This window comes from Typopeltis vanoorti, chromosome 14, assembly GCF_054136105.1.
Source record: "Typopeltis vanoorti isolate ZY-2024b chromosome 14, IOZ_Tvanoo_1.0, whole genome shotgun sequence".
Lineage (NCBI taxonomy): Eukaryota > Metazoa > Arthropoda > Arachnida > Uropygi > Thelyphonidae > Typopeltis > Typopeltis vanoorti.
In genome coordinates this window covers 65919121-65938031 of record NC_143562.1, presented here as the reverse complement: position 1 = coordinate 65938031, position 18911 = coordinate 65919121, and the positions used below count along the sequence as shown (strand labels likewise).

The following is an 18911-nucleotide window of genomic DNA, read 5'->3' as shown; positions in this document are numbered from 1 at the left end:
AGCTTATATTTGAAAATTGGTTTTGCTCTGTTGGGAGTTTTGCGTGCACTTTTGTTGGAAATAACGATTGGTCAACTTTTTTTTTTCTTTTTCAACATACACTTACCAACGGGCGACACTATGTGTCGTCTTCCACTCAACTGTTCAGTCGTATGTGGTTCACACACGCAAACCGTGGAAGACACCATTGATGGGCTTGATTGTGGATGTCTACAACGTGCATAGGTTTCCATAGTAATCACGAGCACTTACTCCAATAGCCGTTGTGAGGAGTGCGTTGTTTCTGTAAGGTCTGTTGAGGCCCAAAGTGTCCCATGTGGCAGGCACCAGCGTGACAAGAATGCCACGATGTAGATGGAGCTACGGAAGTCACACTACCCATTTCCCTGCCTAGCTCGACGTCGCTGTTGGCCCCGTCGTCTTGGGCTTTCATCTGGTTGGCGTAGAATTCCCAGAGTTTCCCGATGACCACGGTCGCAAGGTTGCTGCCGTGGTTGTGTTCGATCATTCTGAGCACAAACACTCCATCCCATCCCAGATAGTTGGTCGTGATCTTCCTGGATACGCGAGATATTTCGGAGATGCTGAACATCCGCGTTCTCCACAAGGTGAGACGGATAAAGGCTAGTCGGTTGCAAGGGAAGCAACGCCACACCCAGAAGATCAGACTGGCAGAATTTAGAGGCAAGAGGAAGGCGAGGTAGAACCACACCACGGAGAAGATCTTCTCGTTGAACACATTAATGGGCAGGACACAACGGCAGATGTAGGTACGCAGACCACCCTGCATTGCGGCTCGGACTTGGCACAGAGTTTGCAGGGGAAACCGAGGGGAATTCCACCAATCCCCATCGGAGGCCAAACGACGCAGTAATTCAACTCCGTGTTTGAAGTAACCACGGCCCATGAACGCGGTCAGCAGGAGGAACTGGAGAAACACGTTGACCACGTACAGGGTCTTCACCAGAAGGTAAAGAAGGCAGAGGTAGCGGCTCGGACCCGTCCCGCACCGGCAAGCCACCGGCACTCTACACGAAGGATCCGCACAGCATCCGACGTTCCCGCTAATCATCGTGTGAAACTGGTCCACGAACTCTGCCAGTAGAGCCTCACGCTGTTGGCAGCCTGGAGGAAGACTGGCGATGTCCGAAGCTCTCTTCAGCAGACGACGTAGCTTTACCCCGGCGTTGTGGGCGCACGCTCCCCACAGGATGAAAGGCAAATGGAAACAGCAGCCCTGAACCAGGAGGATGAGAGGAGACCACTGGTAATAGGTGACTCTGACGCGGCGAAGTCTGTCCGTGGTTCCAGAGGCAGTGTCTTCAAATCCAGCGAATTCTAGTTCGTCTGGAAGAGGCTTCGCATCGAAGGCATTTTCAGGGGCTTCGCTCCCTTCATCCTGGTCATCGGCCACGAGGTAATAGGTTGAAGTGGTCCAGCAGTAGCTATTGACGTAACGAGTTTGACTCTCCGTGAAGAAAGTCGGCGTGAAGCATTCGATCGGATCGCCGATGTACTGCTTGGTGAAGATGGGCAGTGCTAGGAACATGAACACTAGCAAGGTGTACTTCCGGTTTAGCTTGTCCACGCCATCGTCGATGGGCACGTGGATTCCACCGATCAAGTCGTGGAAGCGGAAGAGGAATGACATGTTATGTGTGATGGTTCAACAGATGGCAGTCCTGCAGCGGAAATCGGTCGTCTGTAACCGATCGAGGAGGATGGAGATGAGTGGAAGGGAGAGGTCACGAAGGAAACTATGGAAAAGGGTGAGGAGATTTGGACCACGAGCTGAATAACACTAATGACGGGGGTGATGCAGTAGGAAACTTGCATGGCCGGGGTTCGGCGTATTCCTAAAGAAAGAAAGGAAAAAAGAAACAGACATGGGAATTAGCATTTCAAAAGAGGAAGTTTATTGCAACTTTAAAAATAAATAAGACCCCATTACGCTCACTTACTGGAGCTACATTAGTGAAAGCATTAAGACTAAAAGCATCCAGAGGGCGCTTCGCTCACACACCATTACTGTTATTGCTAACAAGTCCAGCACATCGAGACAAAAAAAAAAAAAAAAAACATCTCTGTTACGTCTACAAATTGGTGTTTTTACACTTACCAGGTGCCGCGCAAACTCTCAACTCTTCTTTCCCCTAACCGAAAGGCACTGTTTTTCCCGCTGCGAGGTGGGAACACGCTCCTCCGTAAAGAACTCGGCGAACTGTGCGAGTTACATGATCTGCTAGCAGCTGCACGTCGACGACAGAGAGAGAGACGCCGCTCTTTCTCCTTTCGGAGTGGAAGGTACAACACTCTTGTCCGCCTCGATGAATGCGACATGCGTTTCGTTGTACTGCTGACGTCACCCAAATGAGCCCTGAAGAACTGGCCTCCAGGCTCGGAACCACTAGGTAGTGAACTTGCGACGTCCTATAATCGTCCTTGGCTAGCCATTATTGGAAACAAATGCACACCGATCTCTAAGATCATCTTCATGATGCAACGGATGGTGGTATTTTTAAGGTCTAGTACAAGATTTTGAGCAACTGTTTTTTTTTTTTTAAAAAAAAACGCATTCTTAATAAATACAATATAGTTGATACGCAAGTAAGAGACAGCTCTTCATCTCACAAAAGCATCTGCTCTATGTAGTCAAGTACTGATGCGTGATGAAACGTGAATCCTCCTCCTCCTCCCAACCCGCATATTTCTAAAGCGAAGCATAATCCTTGATAGAGACAACTCCCGTGGAGGTTAAATAGGAAATAATGATTTCCATCGCAACCAGGAGAAGACTGTTAATAGCGGAGATATACGGAAGGATAAACAAGAGCAAAGATGAGAAGAGGAAATATTTCGCGAAGCTAAATATTTACAAAAAAAAACAGAGTTCGCAAGAATGGGTGGAGCAATTTTATTGAAATAAGTGATGGGGGGAAAGGCGATATATTTCTTCCCGTCCTTCTTTCTAGGAACAGGAGGCTTATCAAATCATGTCACTAAGTCGTTACGTAGCGAGAAATGCCTTGGGGAGTCTGACAAAAGGATGCGAATAGTTTGCTTCTATAATCGCGTGTACATATATTAAGTGCAGGACGTTGGCCTCGCGAGCATAGATAAGGATGGTGACTTTATTTGTAATATTTATGTATACAAAGAGGGGAAATGCTCCAAATAGTTTTTTTTGTGAATTACAAAATACGTGTGGTCATAAATATGCTTATTGCTGTGCACACAACTGAATACGAATTCTTCAATTGCTTCGTTGCTCTGATCTAACAAACAAACTCGGTGATGATATTCTCTGCAGTGTTCTCTTCACTCTTTTTCTTTCGAACTTTTGTTTTCTTTATATTTCGATTTCATAATTTGTTTTCTTTTCAAGAGTTGTAATTTCTTGAGTCTCTTGATTTTCTTTCTTATTGAGGAACTTAAATCGATTTTTTTTACGTACAACTGTTTTCTTCTGCTTTTACTACATTCGTTGATGTTATTTATTGAAGTTATTTTCGAAATTTTACGATTAAATTACATTTAAGAAAATTTAAATTAAATAAAAGAAAATCGAAATCCTTCAGTCCAGGAATCATTTTTTTCACTCCTTATGAAAGACTTAAATCTTGACTAGCCAATATTTTGGTCAAGATTTAATTTCCTCGATAAAAAAGAAAATCAAGAGACTCAAGAAATTACAATTCGTTTTTTAATCTTACCTCTTAATCCTTGATTAAGTAAATAAAAGAGGAGTAAGTAACAAAACGGATTCAGAAATGGTAGGTCTTGCATAAACTCTGCATTTACGTTAAAATTACTAATCGAAAAACACAGAGAAATGAACATAGAAACATACACAGCTTTTATAGATTACACCAAAGCTTTTGATAAAATTATCAGAGAAAAACTATGGGAAATCCTGGAAGAATATGAAATACTAAACCAACTCTTTAGAGCCTTATTTAATATATATCAAGATAATAAAATATCTGTGAAGTACAATAATTCAACATCAAGCTGGAAACCAATAAATCGAGAAGTACATCAACGTTGTCCTCTCTCACCGGTTTTGTTTAATATATACATGGATAAAAGCATAAAGGAATGGAAGATAACTAATGAAGGAGGTTCAAGATAAACCGTAACAACTGATAAGATACTCTACTGTTTGCTGATGACCAAATAATCCTTGGAAATAATGAAGATGAACTACAAAAATCATTATGCAGTCTAAATAATCAGATAAAAACATATGGTATGGAAATATCAACAGACAAAACAAAAGTCATGGCCTTCAAAGGTGCTAATCCAATTAGATGCAAAATAGTAATAAACAATAAAGTAATAGAGCAATTAAATACATTCAAATATTTAGGTTGCACAATGTCATATACAAATGAAGCTGATATAGAACCAAAGATATCAAACTTTTTAAAACTAATAGGCGTGCATTATAAATAAAATTTTTAACCCCAATTATGTACAAAAACCCATCGAATAAGAATTCACGATACAGTAGCTGAACCTATCTTACTTTATGGCAGTGAGATACGGACAATAAAAACAGCAGATGAAAGGAGGATTGAATCAGCCGAAATGAAATTTCTGCGCAGAACTGAAGGAGTCACAATAATGGACAAAATCAAAAGCAGCAAAATCAGAAATAAACTCGGAATTACAAACTCTAAATTGAAACAATTATTCGCTATAGAGAAAAATTGAAAGAACACTTACTGAGAATGAATAGAAGCAGATTACGTAAACAACTTCTAAATTACCACCCAAAAGGTACGTACTCGATGCAGAGGAAGACTCTTGAAAAGATAGAATTGAGTCCGGAACGGACCACTTGGCCAATAAGCCTGGAAAGGAAGAAGATGAGGAGTAAGTAGTATTACAAAATGTCCAGCACACAACCAGAGGGATGATCTTCTTAAAAGCAAAATTAAAACAGTGGAACAGTGATAAATTTCAGAAGAAATCCACTCCAAAACATGCATTTTGACAATTCTTACAAAGTATAAACTCGTGGAGCATCTCGGCAAGATTTCTTTGAAATTCCGCACTTCCAGCAAGCCGCGAGTCATTCATATAAAACTCAACTTCATCCCATAGCATGTTCAAAAATCATTGCCATTTAATCACTCAAGATATCCTTTCGCTTTTTCAAATACATCGCTTTTTAAAAGGATATTTCGGAGGATATTTAGCATAAACGAAACAGAAAAATCTCCCATAGGCATGATTGGATAAGAGAGAGAGAGCTTTTCCACATACTCGTCCATCCACAAGAGTCGGGCGGAATCTGTGAAGGCTTTGAAAGAAGAATGAGAATACACCTCACATTCATAAATGCATTTAATTCTAGAGTTTGTGAATTTTCATTTATATGCCTGAGTATGAACGTTAACTTCCCACCCTGGCAACTGTATGACTAGAAATCTGAATCAGGCAATATAATCCTTTCCATTTATTCGTAGAATGCACGTGTACATTAATTACTGCAATCAATGACTAATGCTAGAAAAAGGAGCATAAACCAAGTATCCTGAAATATTTAAATATTTGTCCTAGCAGAAAAATTCCATGCTATCAATCAATACTCAACGCCTATGACTGCAGTAAGATACAGAACTCAAGGTACAATTAATAAAGTTTTATATGGGAGAATTGTGGCATATTTTATATGGCACTTTGGAAGCAGCTCAAAATATTTTAAACGTCTAGATTTTTTTCGAAAGAGTTTACATAAATCTAACTTCAAAGCATAATTTTTGTCTCTTTCTTTTAAGGTTACACGGTGATCAGCATTCATTATGAATTTAGGGACAAAACACACGTGTTGAAAATATTATTTTACTGATTAATAATAAAATAATAACTTGACGTTTCGACCCCTGTATTGAAGTCATCATCGTACCTCAAGGGCTCACTTTAGTGAGTACGGGCATGGCAAACCCGAGGTACCAGATGCTGGACCATGCCTTACTTCATGTAATATACATCTGTTATATTATTCTGTAGACTGGTCCCTCCTCTTCTTTCTTTGCTTCTTTCTCCTTTCCTTGCTCCTTCCCCCTGATGCTATTAGAGTATTCGAGGGCTAAGGGCGAGTCTTTCCTATCTTGCTAAATCATTTCGTCTTATGCAGCCACCGAAGGAGGCAAGCTAGCCTCAATAGGTGCCGGTCCCAAGCCCGGATAAATGGCGAGGGTTGATGTCAGGAAGGGCATCCGGTCGTAAAACTTCAATGCCAGCTCAAACTATGATATGAGTCAAAGAGAAAATGATATAAGGGCTAGGGCGTACCCCTTAAGCGACGCGCAGCCACATCGCCCTACAGCTGCGAGAAGTGGATGAGGGCTACCGCATCAAGGGCGGGTGCGGTTAAAGAAGCGAGCCCAGCAGGTGGAGAGGATGTTGCGAGTGGGAACACTGAATGTTGGAAGCATGACTGGAAGGGGAAGAGAAGTGGCAGACATGATGAGGAAGAGGAAGTTGGACATTTTATGTGTGCAGGAGACAAGGTGGAAGGGGGGAAAGGCAAAGGACCTGGGAGATGGATATAAATTGTTCTACTCTGGAGCGAATAACGAGGGAAGAAATGGTGTGGGAATTGTGGTGTGTGGAAGAATGAAGGGCAAAGTACTGAAAGTGGGTAGAAGGAACGACAGGATCATGCGAATGAAATTGGGTCATCTTGGAGAAGAGCGGGTGGTCGTATTGTGTGTATATACCCAGCAAGTTGGTTGTATAGCAGAGGAGAAAGATGAGTTCTGGAACGTGTTAGATGAAGAAATGAGGGAACTGGAAGAAAATGAGATGGTGATTGTCGGAGGAGACTTGAACGGACACATAGAGAGACAGAATAGAGACCGTGAAAGGGTGAATGGTGGCCACGGGGTGGGAATGATGAACCAGGAAGGAGAGAGGGTTGTGGACTTTGCAGTAGCGTTTGATCTGGCAATTGTGAACTCGTTTTTCTACAAGAGGGAAGAACATTTGATAACATTTAGGAGTGGTAACAACAGTTCACAAATTGACTATATTTTGACTAGAAGAAAACATCTTAAGGTTGTGACAAATTGTAAAGTAATTCCAACAGATCAAGTAGCACAGCAACACCGACTGCTGTGCGCAGACTTTAAAATACGATCGAAGTTAAGAACCTCTGGATGCCATGGGATGAAGACAATTAAGTTGTTTCGCTTTAAAAAGGAGAGTGTGAGGAATCGTTTTAGGGAGAGGGTGTTAGAGAGGATTCCGGATGGACTGGAAAGTGTACAAGATTGGTGGGAACATAATTCAAAAGTAATCCTGAGCTGTGCAATTGAGGTGTTTGGTGAGACATCTGGAAAGATTAGAGAGCAGAAGGAGGGTTGGTGGTGGAATAATAATGTACAAGTGGCAGTGACAGCTAAGAGGAAGGCAAAGCAGAAGTGGGATGAGTCAAGAGTGGAAGAGGACAGAGAGGTGTACAGAGAGAGAAAGCAAGAAGCCAAGAGAGTTGTGGCACAGGCGAAGGCCATGGCATATCAAGATCTGTATGATCAATTAGAAACAAAGGAAGGACAGAGAAAAATTTACCAACTAGCGAAATGTAGAAATAAAGCAGCAAAGGACATCTTACATGTGAGGCAGATCAAAGACGCTGAAGGAAGAGTATTATGGAGGGATGTGGACATAAGAAACAGATGGAAAATATACTTTGAGGGACTTTTGAATGAGTAAAATGCAAGGACTCACAGAGAAGATGGGCAGCCTTCTGAGGGGATGGTGCAGAACATCAGTAGAGTGGAAGTGACGGAGGCCATGAAGAGGATGAGGAATGGAAAATCGGTGGGCCCCGACAGAATTCCAGTGGAGGCATGGAAGGCACTGGGGAAGAGGGAATTGACCTGTTGTGGGACATGTTCATGAAAGTTTGCCAACAGGAAAATATACCCGAGGAATGGAGGGAGAGTACTCTTGTCCCCATCTACAAGGGTAAAGGGGATGCACAAGACTAAAAATTACAGAGGAATAAAGTTGATGTCCCACACAATGAAAATCTTAGAAAGGGTTCTTGATGGTAGATTGAGGAAGGAGGTGGAAATTGCAAAGGAACAATTTGGCTTCATGCCTGGGAGATCAACAACAGATGCTATCTTTGGGTTACGGCAGATGATGGAAAAGTATCGAGAGAAACAAAGGGAGCTACATCTGGCATTTATTGATCTGGAGAAAGCATACGATACAGTGCCAAGGCAAGAAGTCTGGAGGTGTCTGAGGGAGAAGACGGTTCCGGAGAAATATGTCAGGTTGGTGCGGGAGATGTACAGAAATGTGAAGACAAGTGTTCGGACCTGTCTGGGACAGACAGAAAATTTTCAAGTAACAGTTGGCTTGCATCAAGGGTCAGCGTTAAGTCCGTTTCTGTTTAATATTGCGATGGAGGTGGTAACAGAGGAGGTGAGAGAAGATGCGTCTTGGACAATGTTGTATGCAGATGACATCTTGCTGTGTGCAGATTCTAGAGAAGAAGCGGGAACTAAACTGGAAAGATGGGAAAAAGTACAGGAAGAGAGAGAGGTATGAGACTGAGCAGAAGCAAGACAGAGTATATGTGTTGCGCAGTGGGCGGTGGACAGGAGACAGATCTGGAGCTGGAAGGAAATGTCATCAGGAAGGTGAGAGACTTTAGATGCTTAGGTTCAACAGTGGAAGAAGATGGAGGAGCTGAGAAGGAAGTGGGATGCAGGATACAAGCGGGTTGGAGGAACTGGAGGGAGATGGCTGGAGCGTTATGCGATAAGAGGGTGCCGATTAATCTGAAAGGCAAAATCTATAGGACAATAGTGAGGCCAGCTATGACATATGCTATAGAAACTGTGGCCTTGAGGAAAAATAACATCAGCAGGATGGAAGTAGCAGAGATGAGAATGCTTAGGTGGATGTGCGGTGTGACCAGAAAGGATCGTCTGAGAAATGACTATGTCAGGGGAACAGTGAAAGTTACGAACTTAGGAGCGAAAATACAGGAGGCAAGGTTGAGATGGTTTAGTCATGTGATGAGGAGAAAGGACGAATATGTGGGAAGAAAAGTCATGCAGATGGATGTGCAAGGAACGCGGAAGCGTGGGCGGCCAAAGAAGAGATGGAGGGAGCTGGTAGAAGAGGACTTGAAGATGAAGAACTTGGATGTGGTGATAGCCCAAGACAGGAAGGTGTGGAGGAGACTCATTATCAATAGTGACCCCACTTAAGTGGGAGAAGCTGCAGAAGAAGAAGAAGATTGAAGTCATCATCAGAAGGATGCATGTGTATAAGAACCAATCTACATGCCGTTGCACTCTATACAGGTAAATTAGATCTACGTGGTTAACTAATCTTTTTTCTTAGCCTGCCCTCTAGTGATAAAAAAAATACCAATAAAAACTACAATAAACTCTGCTCAAGTCCTCACGTACTAGGATTCTTCTTGAATTATACAGTTCATATTTTTATATTACGATTATCTTCTAGATTTGTACAATAAGGTTGCTATTGAAAGTTCAGGAGGAAAAAATAAAAAACACTTCACCAAGACGTATTGAGATTTTCCCTTGTGGTTGCTATGAAGATTGCAACCACAAGGGAAAACCATATGAAGATTGCAGATGGGTCCTCCACATTCTTGGAATGGTTAGACCATCATTTGTATTCAGATTCGGATCATGTTTGAGCATTTCCTTTCCAATCAACTTGATTGGAAAGGTACCAAGTCACTACACTGCACCAAAACCTGGTTCGAGCGGAAATTCAAGAAAGCTTGTGAAATGCTCAAACATGATCCGAATCTGAATACAAATGATGGTCTAACCATTCCAAGAATGTGGAGAAGCCATCTGTGAAATAATGTAGTTTTTATTGATAATTTTCTTTATCACTAGAGGGCAGGCTAAGAAAAAAGATTAGTTAACCACGTAGATGTAATTTACCTGTATTGAGTGCAACAGCATGTAGATTGGTTCTTGCTTCTGATGATGACCTCGATACAGGGGTCGAAACGTCAAGTTATTATTTTATTATTAATCAGTAAAATAATCTTTTCAACGCGTGTGTTTTGTGTCCCTAAATTCATAAATATGAATATTTTTTATGTTTTAGGCACTATTATTATACTTTGAGTGCTTAAAAATGCTTAAATTTAAATTAAATATAGTAGCAAAAATAAATTATTTAATGGCCAAAGAAGAATATTTCTTGATTTCTTAATAAAAACAAGCTTCCAGTCGATTTTAAAATAATGAAAATGGTTAGAGATCAGTGGGGGAAATGGTATTCATTATTGACACTGAAAACTTGAAACACTCCCATTTAAAACGTATCCAAGAATAGTATTATTCTTGGATTGCCATTTCATTAATTTTTAGGGTAACACATCTTCAAGTACTGAACTCCGGATGCTATTAAAATTCTTGCATTCGTTTCATAGAAATAACTGGAAACAAAAGATCCCAACTATTGCAGAGGAGGATAAACATTTAGCTGAAGAAATCAGCTAAATTTGAATATTTCAGTATATTATACTCGTTACCCTCTCTGGATTCAGTAATGGCTATTCCATAATAAATGAAAAAGGACAGGTTAAAAACGACGTATTAATTTCCATCATTAATTTAATAGCGTTTTATTCTGCTTTAGGAGTGACCTCCACAAAGCTTTTGCTGGGAGCAGGTTCAGTTGGGAGCATAACTCAACTAGAGGCTTCTGCTCCTTATAGGTTCAAGCTGCAGGAGCAGAAGCTCCCTAGAGGCCTGTGTTCCTTACGATTTCAAGCAGCGGAAGTATAAACTCCACTAGTCTTCTGCTCATTAAAAATTCATTTCTAGGATTCATTAACTTGTATGATGTTGATGTGAAGATTTCTCAAGGTGTTGCCCAACTATAAGATATCAAGTAAAGCTCGTATGTGCCATCTTGTTGCAGCAGCTAACAAAGTTTTCAATTACAGAGAAAATTATTCTTTTAACTGCACAACTATCACCTGGGTAATTAAAAAGGCTATCAAAGATTGTACTCTACATTAACACAGTGTCATTAAAGCAGCACCATTTCCTTGTTCGTGTGACTGCACAAATGAAACTTCGTTCTATCGGTGATGTTATTAGCTGTGATCGAATATTACCGAAAAGTCTAATTTATGGCTATTCCTTTAAATGAGGCAATTATTGAAACGAATACACAACTTTTTGAAATTAATTAAAACTAAACGAAACACCTGCGGGTTTTACAGTGGAAACAAGGCAGTTGGCAAATTCCAGTTTAGAGATGGAAAGAGAAACTAATAGTAAAGGAAGCAATTCCCACTAATTAAAGGAACGCTTGAAAATTAACAGTTTTTTGATTCATTTAACGATAAGTAAATAGGCTATAGGACTTTGATTAGAAATAACAAACACCCAATTTATTAAACGCGTTTACATAATTAAAAACCTTGACTAGGTGGCGCTGTTGACTAAGAATTCTCTCATCTACTAGTTTTGTTTCATTCGTTAATTTAGCAATCACTTTAAGGGATAAACCACGTGATAAGAAATGGATAATCATGTAGTCTACTGGCAAGAATCCACTACTCCAGTGATTCTCTCATTACTTATTCGAACACAATTCTTTTAGTTGGACTTTGTTCGGAATCATGTCTAAGACACCAAGGACCTTTGGAAAGACTTTGATAGATGGTGCGTTTCACCTCAAATGGAGAGATGGCAGGGTTAATCATCTCACAAAATCGACAAACCAGCTAGAAAAACACATGCAACTAACAAACATAATACATTGGCCTCATAGTCTTAGCTGCTGCGTCCACAATTCAAAGCAACCCAATTCTTGAGCCGAAATGACCAGAGTTCAACTCTCCTCAAGGATAGTAGCAACATTTCTTCGCTTTTACAACTGCAGCCGAGTTAGTCTCTCACGAAGTAGAATTTTTTTTTCTTTAGAAAATGCGGTTTCAAATTACCTCAAAATATGCCAACCGGTAGGGGAACACAAACTCTTGTTCATCAATTCCTGTCACATCTATCAAAGCATCTTTACTCCTGCACACATTCTTATATAATGCTTGCATAACAAGATATGCTAATGGTATAAATACAAGTGCTGCGTGTAAAAAAAAAAAAAAAAAAAAAAAAACGCAGAACTTGTAAAGAGGGGAAAAACATGGCTATAAGTGGTTGAAGGGACTTTTTAAGGATCACCTTTTATGTAGATATATTTGAGTTTCAAAGCCAAGAACGAACCAATAATAACCAGAAACAATTAAAAGCAAGAGTCCAAAGAAGTTTATTTAAATCATGTGGATACAGAAAACCAATTTGGTGAAACGAGTCTTATTTGTACTATCGGCTTTTTTTTCTTTGAAGGAGACAGGATCACGAGTAATAAGATAATGGTAAAGTGTTTATTTAGATTTACGGCCGAAGCAACTCAGGCCTATGAGGTCAGTGTTGGCTGTTCTGATGGACGAAAAACTCTCTACCTCCGTATGAGACCGATTAACTCACCTTCAGTTGAAAAGCTCTGATAAAGGTTCCTCGCGCCCTAGTGGTAAAGTGTAAGAAATATCGTATTTCCATATGCCAAGCAGGGTATTTGAAGATGAAGAGTAAATGACTGTTCATCAAGCCGTCAGGGTTTGAGCCTGCACGCTTAACAAGAAGCTAGTTAAACATGTAGGTAAACAAATTTTTCTTCTTTTATTCATCACTTAGTGCTGGATAGTGTAAGAGGTTGAAGATGCATATTCTTGAGCATATTTTGTCACTAAACTATAGTGATGGAATCAGCCACTAATTTGAACTCAATTGCCGACTCTCTACTATACTTTGCCAAGAACATACGGATGCCGTCAACACAGAAACACAAATTTGAATGCTAGTCCAATCAACATACAACTTATCAGAACATGGAAAACTTCTACAAAAACATTAAAATAGATTCAAAATGACGAGGGAGAAAAATCCTATAATGTTTGAACAAAATTTTCTGCTTAACTTTGCCAATGAAAAGACTAGTATAGATGCCTAACTGGATAAGAGTAACAGGCAGTGAACTCTGCATAATAAATCCACTCCCTCCACTCATGAGTGGAGTGAATAAGGAAACTAAATGGGGTGGCCTCGAATTTTAATGATAATTTAGTTGCATCAATCCAAATGGATCAGCATTTCGAGGTAGGAGTTTTGAATTTATACACAAGGTCTGAGGAATTTGTAGTTGAAACAGAACCTTAAATAAACGCTGACAGAGAATGTGCGTGCGGCGTATAGATGGCAGTAATGGGTGTATTTCCAACTCAATGCACGGTGGTATTTGTGACTACTACAACAGGCGTAATGTAAAGTGATGTTAGAATGTATATTTACTGGTCGCGTGTACGCCGACAAAAGTAGAATAATGAACATGAGTTTGTGAAGGATAGTACCGTCTGAAAATGCACATGCTTTGCGAGAATTGCGATTCCTGTAAATTATATTAATGCTAATTGATGGAGTAAACGCAAGTTAGAGCTGTCCTCGCAGAGTGTCTTACGTGTGTCTTAGTGGTCTCCTTACCAATGACAATTCATTCCTTACTGAAAATTTCTTAAACATAAACGAAGAGATTCATTCATCTTGAACACACTATAGTCTGATCTGATCACTCTTAGATACTGGGAACACACACTGAAGGACACATTACCACATGGAAAATATTATCGGATACCTTCATTATTGTCCACATTATATTGAAGTGATGTAAGACGTACCTACATGCAAATGGTAAAACCATTTGAAACTGCTTAATATTCTTTTTTTCCATATTGTAAACATTGTTCAGGAGAAGTAAGTCTAGAGAAAGTATGGTATTTGAACGATGAAAACATTATGATTTACTTGTTGTAGAGAAGCTGAAAGTGTTATTCCTAGAAGCAATATGTATAGTTGTCTTCAAATATACGGTTATTGCATATGATTAGGCATATGCAATAACCGTATCCGGCAACAAATTAATCAGCTTTGTTATGCGGGTGTGGCCGAGATAAAATCTGTTTTATCACAGTGTCTTCAAGCCATCTCAGCTGAGGCAGGATAGTTAACCCGGATCCAACCGATCCAGATATTACTGGTATTAAATCTGCGGTTATTGAAAGAAGGCTGACATATAGAAAGTTGGTGAGGGAAAAAAAAGAAAACCATCCACTATAGAGGAAAATAAGCAGCCAAATAAAGAATAATGACCTTTAGAATACTAATGAAATACCTTTAAAATATCAAAAGCAACGTCTGGAGTATTCTTGGAGTTTTTCCATAGCCGCTGTCCAAAAGAAACTATCGATATGATCTGAACCTTATGTACGTTTCAAGATCATCAAGGAGATCTTAGAAGACTTCTATGCCATCGTAGAAATGCGTCATACGCCTTGCTATTATACTGAAAAATAGGTTGAATTAATAGATTTGGGCTTTTAATATTGCTTTCTGTGTTGAGTGCCATCAGCTTGGAAATGCAAGCGACCCTCTTCAATAGTACTATTTATCCACAGAATTTGGATATGACGCAGGGTGCTATTCACAAAACCTTTTCAATAGATGCGGTTTTCTGCCACCGAAACTGTCCTTGTTCGAAATACAAAAGAACCTCATCAATTGCTGAACTACAAAATAATTCTTGTTTAACTTGAACATGTAAAAAGGTTTGGAGACATTCCAGAGTTCTGATTTATGGCGTGGGTGTTGTCATTGTGTATCTCAGAGGCATTATCGTTTCTTGCAAAATTTCCATTGTCACTTTAAAGTTAGCCAGTAAATAAACGAAAAGATAAAAGTGAAACAATTGAGAAATTTTCAATGTAGCCAGATACTGTGAAAGAGCAAAATTTCTGAATAAAGTCGCTTGAATAGAGATTTCATTCATTACAAGATGGGACAACGGAAAAGACTTAGAACTCTAATTAATAGGAAAACTTTGAACGTTTCCTATTAATTAAGGACAATTTCTTTGTAAACAGGGGAGTTTTCATAGGTCAGTGGTGGGATGCTCTCCACCACTTGAAAAAGTTTTGCATTTGAGTTCAATTGACGTCACAAGCAGATCTTGCTTTCAATCAACAGGCGCGTTGTAAGGATGATTATAATGAATTAGAATTCTAGTGTGTAGAACGAGAGCTTGTAGTTTAGCGTATAAGGATCATGTAGAAGGATGATTGTAGTTATGATATGTGTGTGCATACATGGACGAGAAAGAGGCAAACGATTTATGTGAGTAGTATCAGAAAAATCAATGGGCCCCGAAAAGAAAATATTGCAAGAGTTTTAATAATGGTTTCCTTGCTAGCTCCAAAAATATTCGAAATGATTTAAGTGACTGAATGGGGGAAAACAGACAAAGATATCGGGCGGCATAATTAGCAGAATTATTAAGGAAAAGGCGAAGAGTATCCACAAAACAACTGCATTATTGAAATTTGGAGTAAATGTTTCTATTATCAGAAAGGAAGACGAGTGCTGAATGATACACACATTAGTAAAGACAAAGTTCTGGATTTGGGATAATCTTTCAGCTTGAACACGGAAGAACTTGTCAAAAGGTGGAGGAAAATGGAGAATCAGTATATATTCTGCCAGTCTGTGGCAGAATCTATACTGATAGTTATTAATTGGTGAATTTACGAGTAATAAAGAAGTCGATCGTGCTTTCTGGTCCCATGCCAAGTCCATCGGGAGCAACTTGATCAACTGCGCTTCCACTACTCTCACTCAGATGGCAATACTGTAATAGCTGACTTCCTGACATCATTCAGAAGATGACCAGGCATTTCTATCTTTAGATATCAGGTCAGATAAGCAATATTACAATCCTCAATTCACAATATTAGAATACTGCTCCAATGTTTAGGACAGTGTACTAGAAACCTCCCTAAAAGACCTGGAAGTCAGACAAGGTAAATCACTTCTTGCCATATCAGAAACATTTTATCACATTCTTTCTAGAATCTTCTTAGCCCAAGATACGCCAAAAGAATCTTAATAACTTAGATACCAAAGTCTTTATGATGAAAGACTGTGAAAGAAAAGCTAATCAAGACTGGAATTCCAATTTTTTGAATAAGCATATAAATCGCAATTATATATGTGTTAAACGGCGATCATGTTCCAGGTTTTATATATATCAGATCCACCAAAAGGCTGCAAAACCTCCAGGACATCAGTACTAGGTCTGGGCAAAAGAGTAAGAAGAAATGAATTAGTTAAGATGTTTCTGGAAAAGCTGAAGATCGTTCTCTTTGCGAAGGCAGAATGAGAAAGGTATTTTAAAGAACAGAGATGAAAATTAAAGAGAAGTTGGTTCGGTGAATTCGAAGCCAGACAGTAAATGGATGTTTCACCATCAGATGATCATCGTTGTACATTTTGTAAGAAAGTGGGAAGTGATTGGGAACTGGGTCAGTTCAGCAAAAAATTGTTCTTGGAAATACTGACTTGAATGTATGAAATAAACGACACTTAACAATTATTTTGCAATAAAATCCAACATAATATCTCACGGTAAATTACTATGCTAATATCAAAGGCAATTGGATAGCATGAACAGGAGAATGTGGATCGATGATTGATATCAGAGAGCGAGCAGTATATTGGAGAAGTTTCTCATAAAAAGAGGTGTCACGGGATTCAGTCATTGGAGTACTACTGTTAAACATCCATCAATGATACCCTTGTGCGAAATATTCAGTTTGTCTATGGATAATGCAAAGTTGGAAAGTGTGAAAAGGAAACGGTTATATGAGTACCAGAATGAATGGGTATTTTGAACCAGCTGGAAGGGGATTGGGGATTGATATTAGACTTTCAATTACTTCATGTATGTTGGTAGCAAAAAAATAATTTCCTGGACATTAAGGATCAGGAGTCAACCTCAGTGTTTGTTGCATAACTTTAATTTTAATTAAAAATACTAATTGTAACTAAATTGAGAATACACATGAAATAAGTTAGATAATAGAAGATACATTACAAATCGATCCAGTTTAATATTGGTGACTATTCAACAACTAATACGTTATTAAATTATTAACTGCATCGCAATCAATGGCTCAGTAAGAAGAGAATATTTATCTAGTGGCGACTTTGTTTTAAAATGTTCTTTCTGCCTTTCTCCAATTACACATTGTTTGAAAAACAAATACGATATTTGAATAATTCAGTTTCCTATTCTGTTTTTAAATGCTTGTATCGAGTTTAGTCGTTTGTAAGCCTAACTTTCAAAACTTATTCACAGTCAAATTAAATTGGATATCTTCGGTATTTTTTGCATCGTGGGACTTGGTTGTTGTTTCTGAGTAACCCCCGGAAGAGTCCAGTGACTTCAATTTGAATTTCACTCTGAGTTTGCTGTGTTTGTTTTAGATATTATACATCCGATTTTCATATTACGATTTTGCCTCAATGGAAAAGGAGTGCGGGGGAAGATTTGTTTACTTCAGTAAGCATTTTAATGGATACGATTCACATTTCAAATATTTGATTCCATTTAAATTCCTTATGGTTTCCGAACACTTAATTTAAGGAAGTATTGATTCAGCAAGAATGTTTCTTTTTATTCACCAAACTTCATTTTCGCAGGAATAAACGTTATTAGGTATTTTGGATAGCTAATACGTTGATTCTGTTAAAAGTTTTCTTAGCATTGTTTGGTACTCCGCATAGCTAAATTGATTTTTTTTATTAATAATTTAATCTTATTATTAACCGAAGAAGTTTTGTATTACTGTGATCTCAAGGGTAAACGGCACAGTTGACACAAGGAAGTTGCTTAACTAATTATGGCACAATAATCAAAATAAACAAAATAGCAGCAGTCAGCTTGTGATGTTAATAAAACCGCAGAGTTAACCATCGGCATACATGAAGTTAGTTTCCACATCAGAACAAAACGTTAATTACAGAAAAGGCCAGAAAACGCACAATGAAGAAACACCAGTTATATTCCCTTTTCCTTTTTATATTCCCTTCTCATTTTTATATTACCTTTTCCTTTTTATATTTCCTTCTCCTTTTTATATTTCCTTCTCCTTTTTATATTCCCTTCTCCTTTTTATACTCCCTTCTCCTTTTTAGGTGGCAGAAGATCTTTGTCATCCATTCGCAGAATAATCTCTTGTTTCATGATGTCTGAATTGCCCGAAGATATATTTGATATTTCGAATACAGCTAAGTGTCTTTTCCTTCATTTCCTCTCAGCCCCTTTTTATTTCTTTGTGGGTGGGAATTGCTGAGTTTACGAAGTATGGACATCCGCCACTCCCAAATACGGAGATGCAGATCTCAAATTCCTAGACAGTTGTCGATCTGATAAGGGTGAGCGTAAAATTGCTACGAATTGTCAGGGATGTTCCACGAGAGTGTTTGGATAGAACTATCGGGTCTACCATGAGTAGAAATCGGACGACTATACAGCACACACTTATGATATTTATCAGTTCATTCGACTCATCCCTTATGAATAAGGGAACTCTCGCAAGTTTCTTTGAAGACTTAAGTCTCTCTAGTGGCTACTAAACCTGGCATTTCGGAGACTTTCGCATAATTTGTAATGGTGCAGAAAATGAAAAATTATGATATACTGAAACAGCTTTATATCGAGAAACTCTTTCCTTTTTATAAAAAAAAAAAAAACATAAAAAGCTCCGAAATTAACCTCTTAAAATTTGATTCAAAAAATTTCTCATCACTCCAAATAATTTAACAAAATCATATTTTATTCTTTGCACATTACACTAAATGGATTCATAAGTTTTAAGATCTTGGATCTTGATCTTTTATATAACTGACAACCTACGGAGGTTGGACGGACCCATACTGGTATAATCTTGGGTGCATGTCTGCTGCACACCTATTCAGTAATTCGACAGT

General features: G+C 38.9%; 1 protein-coding gene across 1 annotated transcript; it reads right to left on the bottom strand.

The window, feature by feature from the left end:
* Nucleotides 1-238: 238 nt before the first annotated feature.
* LOC150099553 (innexin unc-9-like) lies at nt 239-1651 on the bottom strand. The gene has a single exon (XM_090403457.1). The coding sequence runs from the start codon at nt 1649-1651 to the stop codon at nt 239-241; it is 1413 nt and encodes a 470-aa protein (XP_090259583.1).
* Nucleotides 1652-18911: the final 17260 nt, after the last annotated feature.

Coding starts and splice junctions, on each gene's coding strand:
- LOC150099553 (XM_090403457.1), bottom strand. CDS start 1,651: ATGTCATTCCTCTTCCGCTTCCACGACTTGATCGGTGGAATCCACGTG.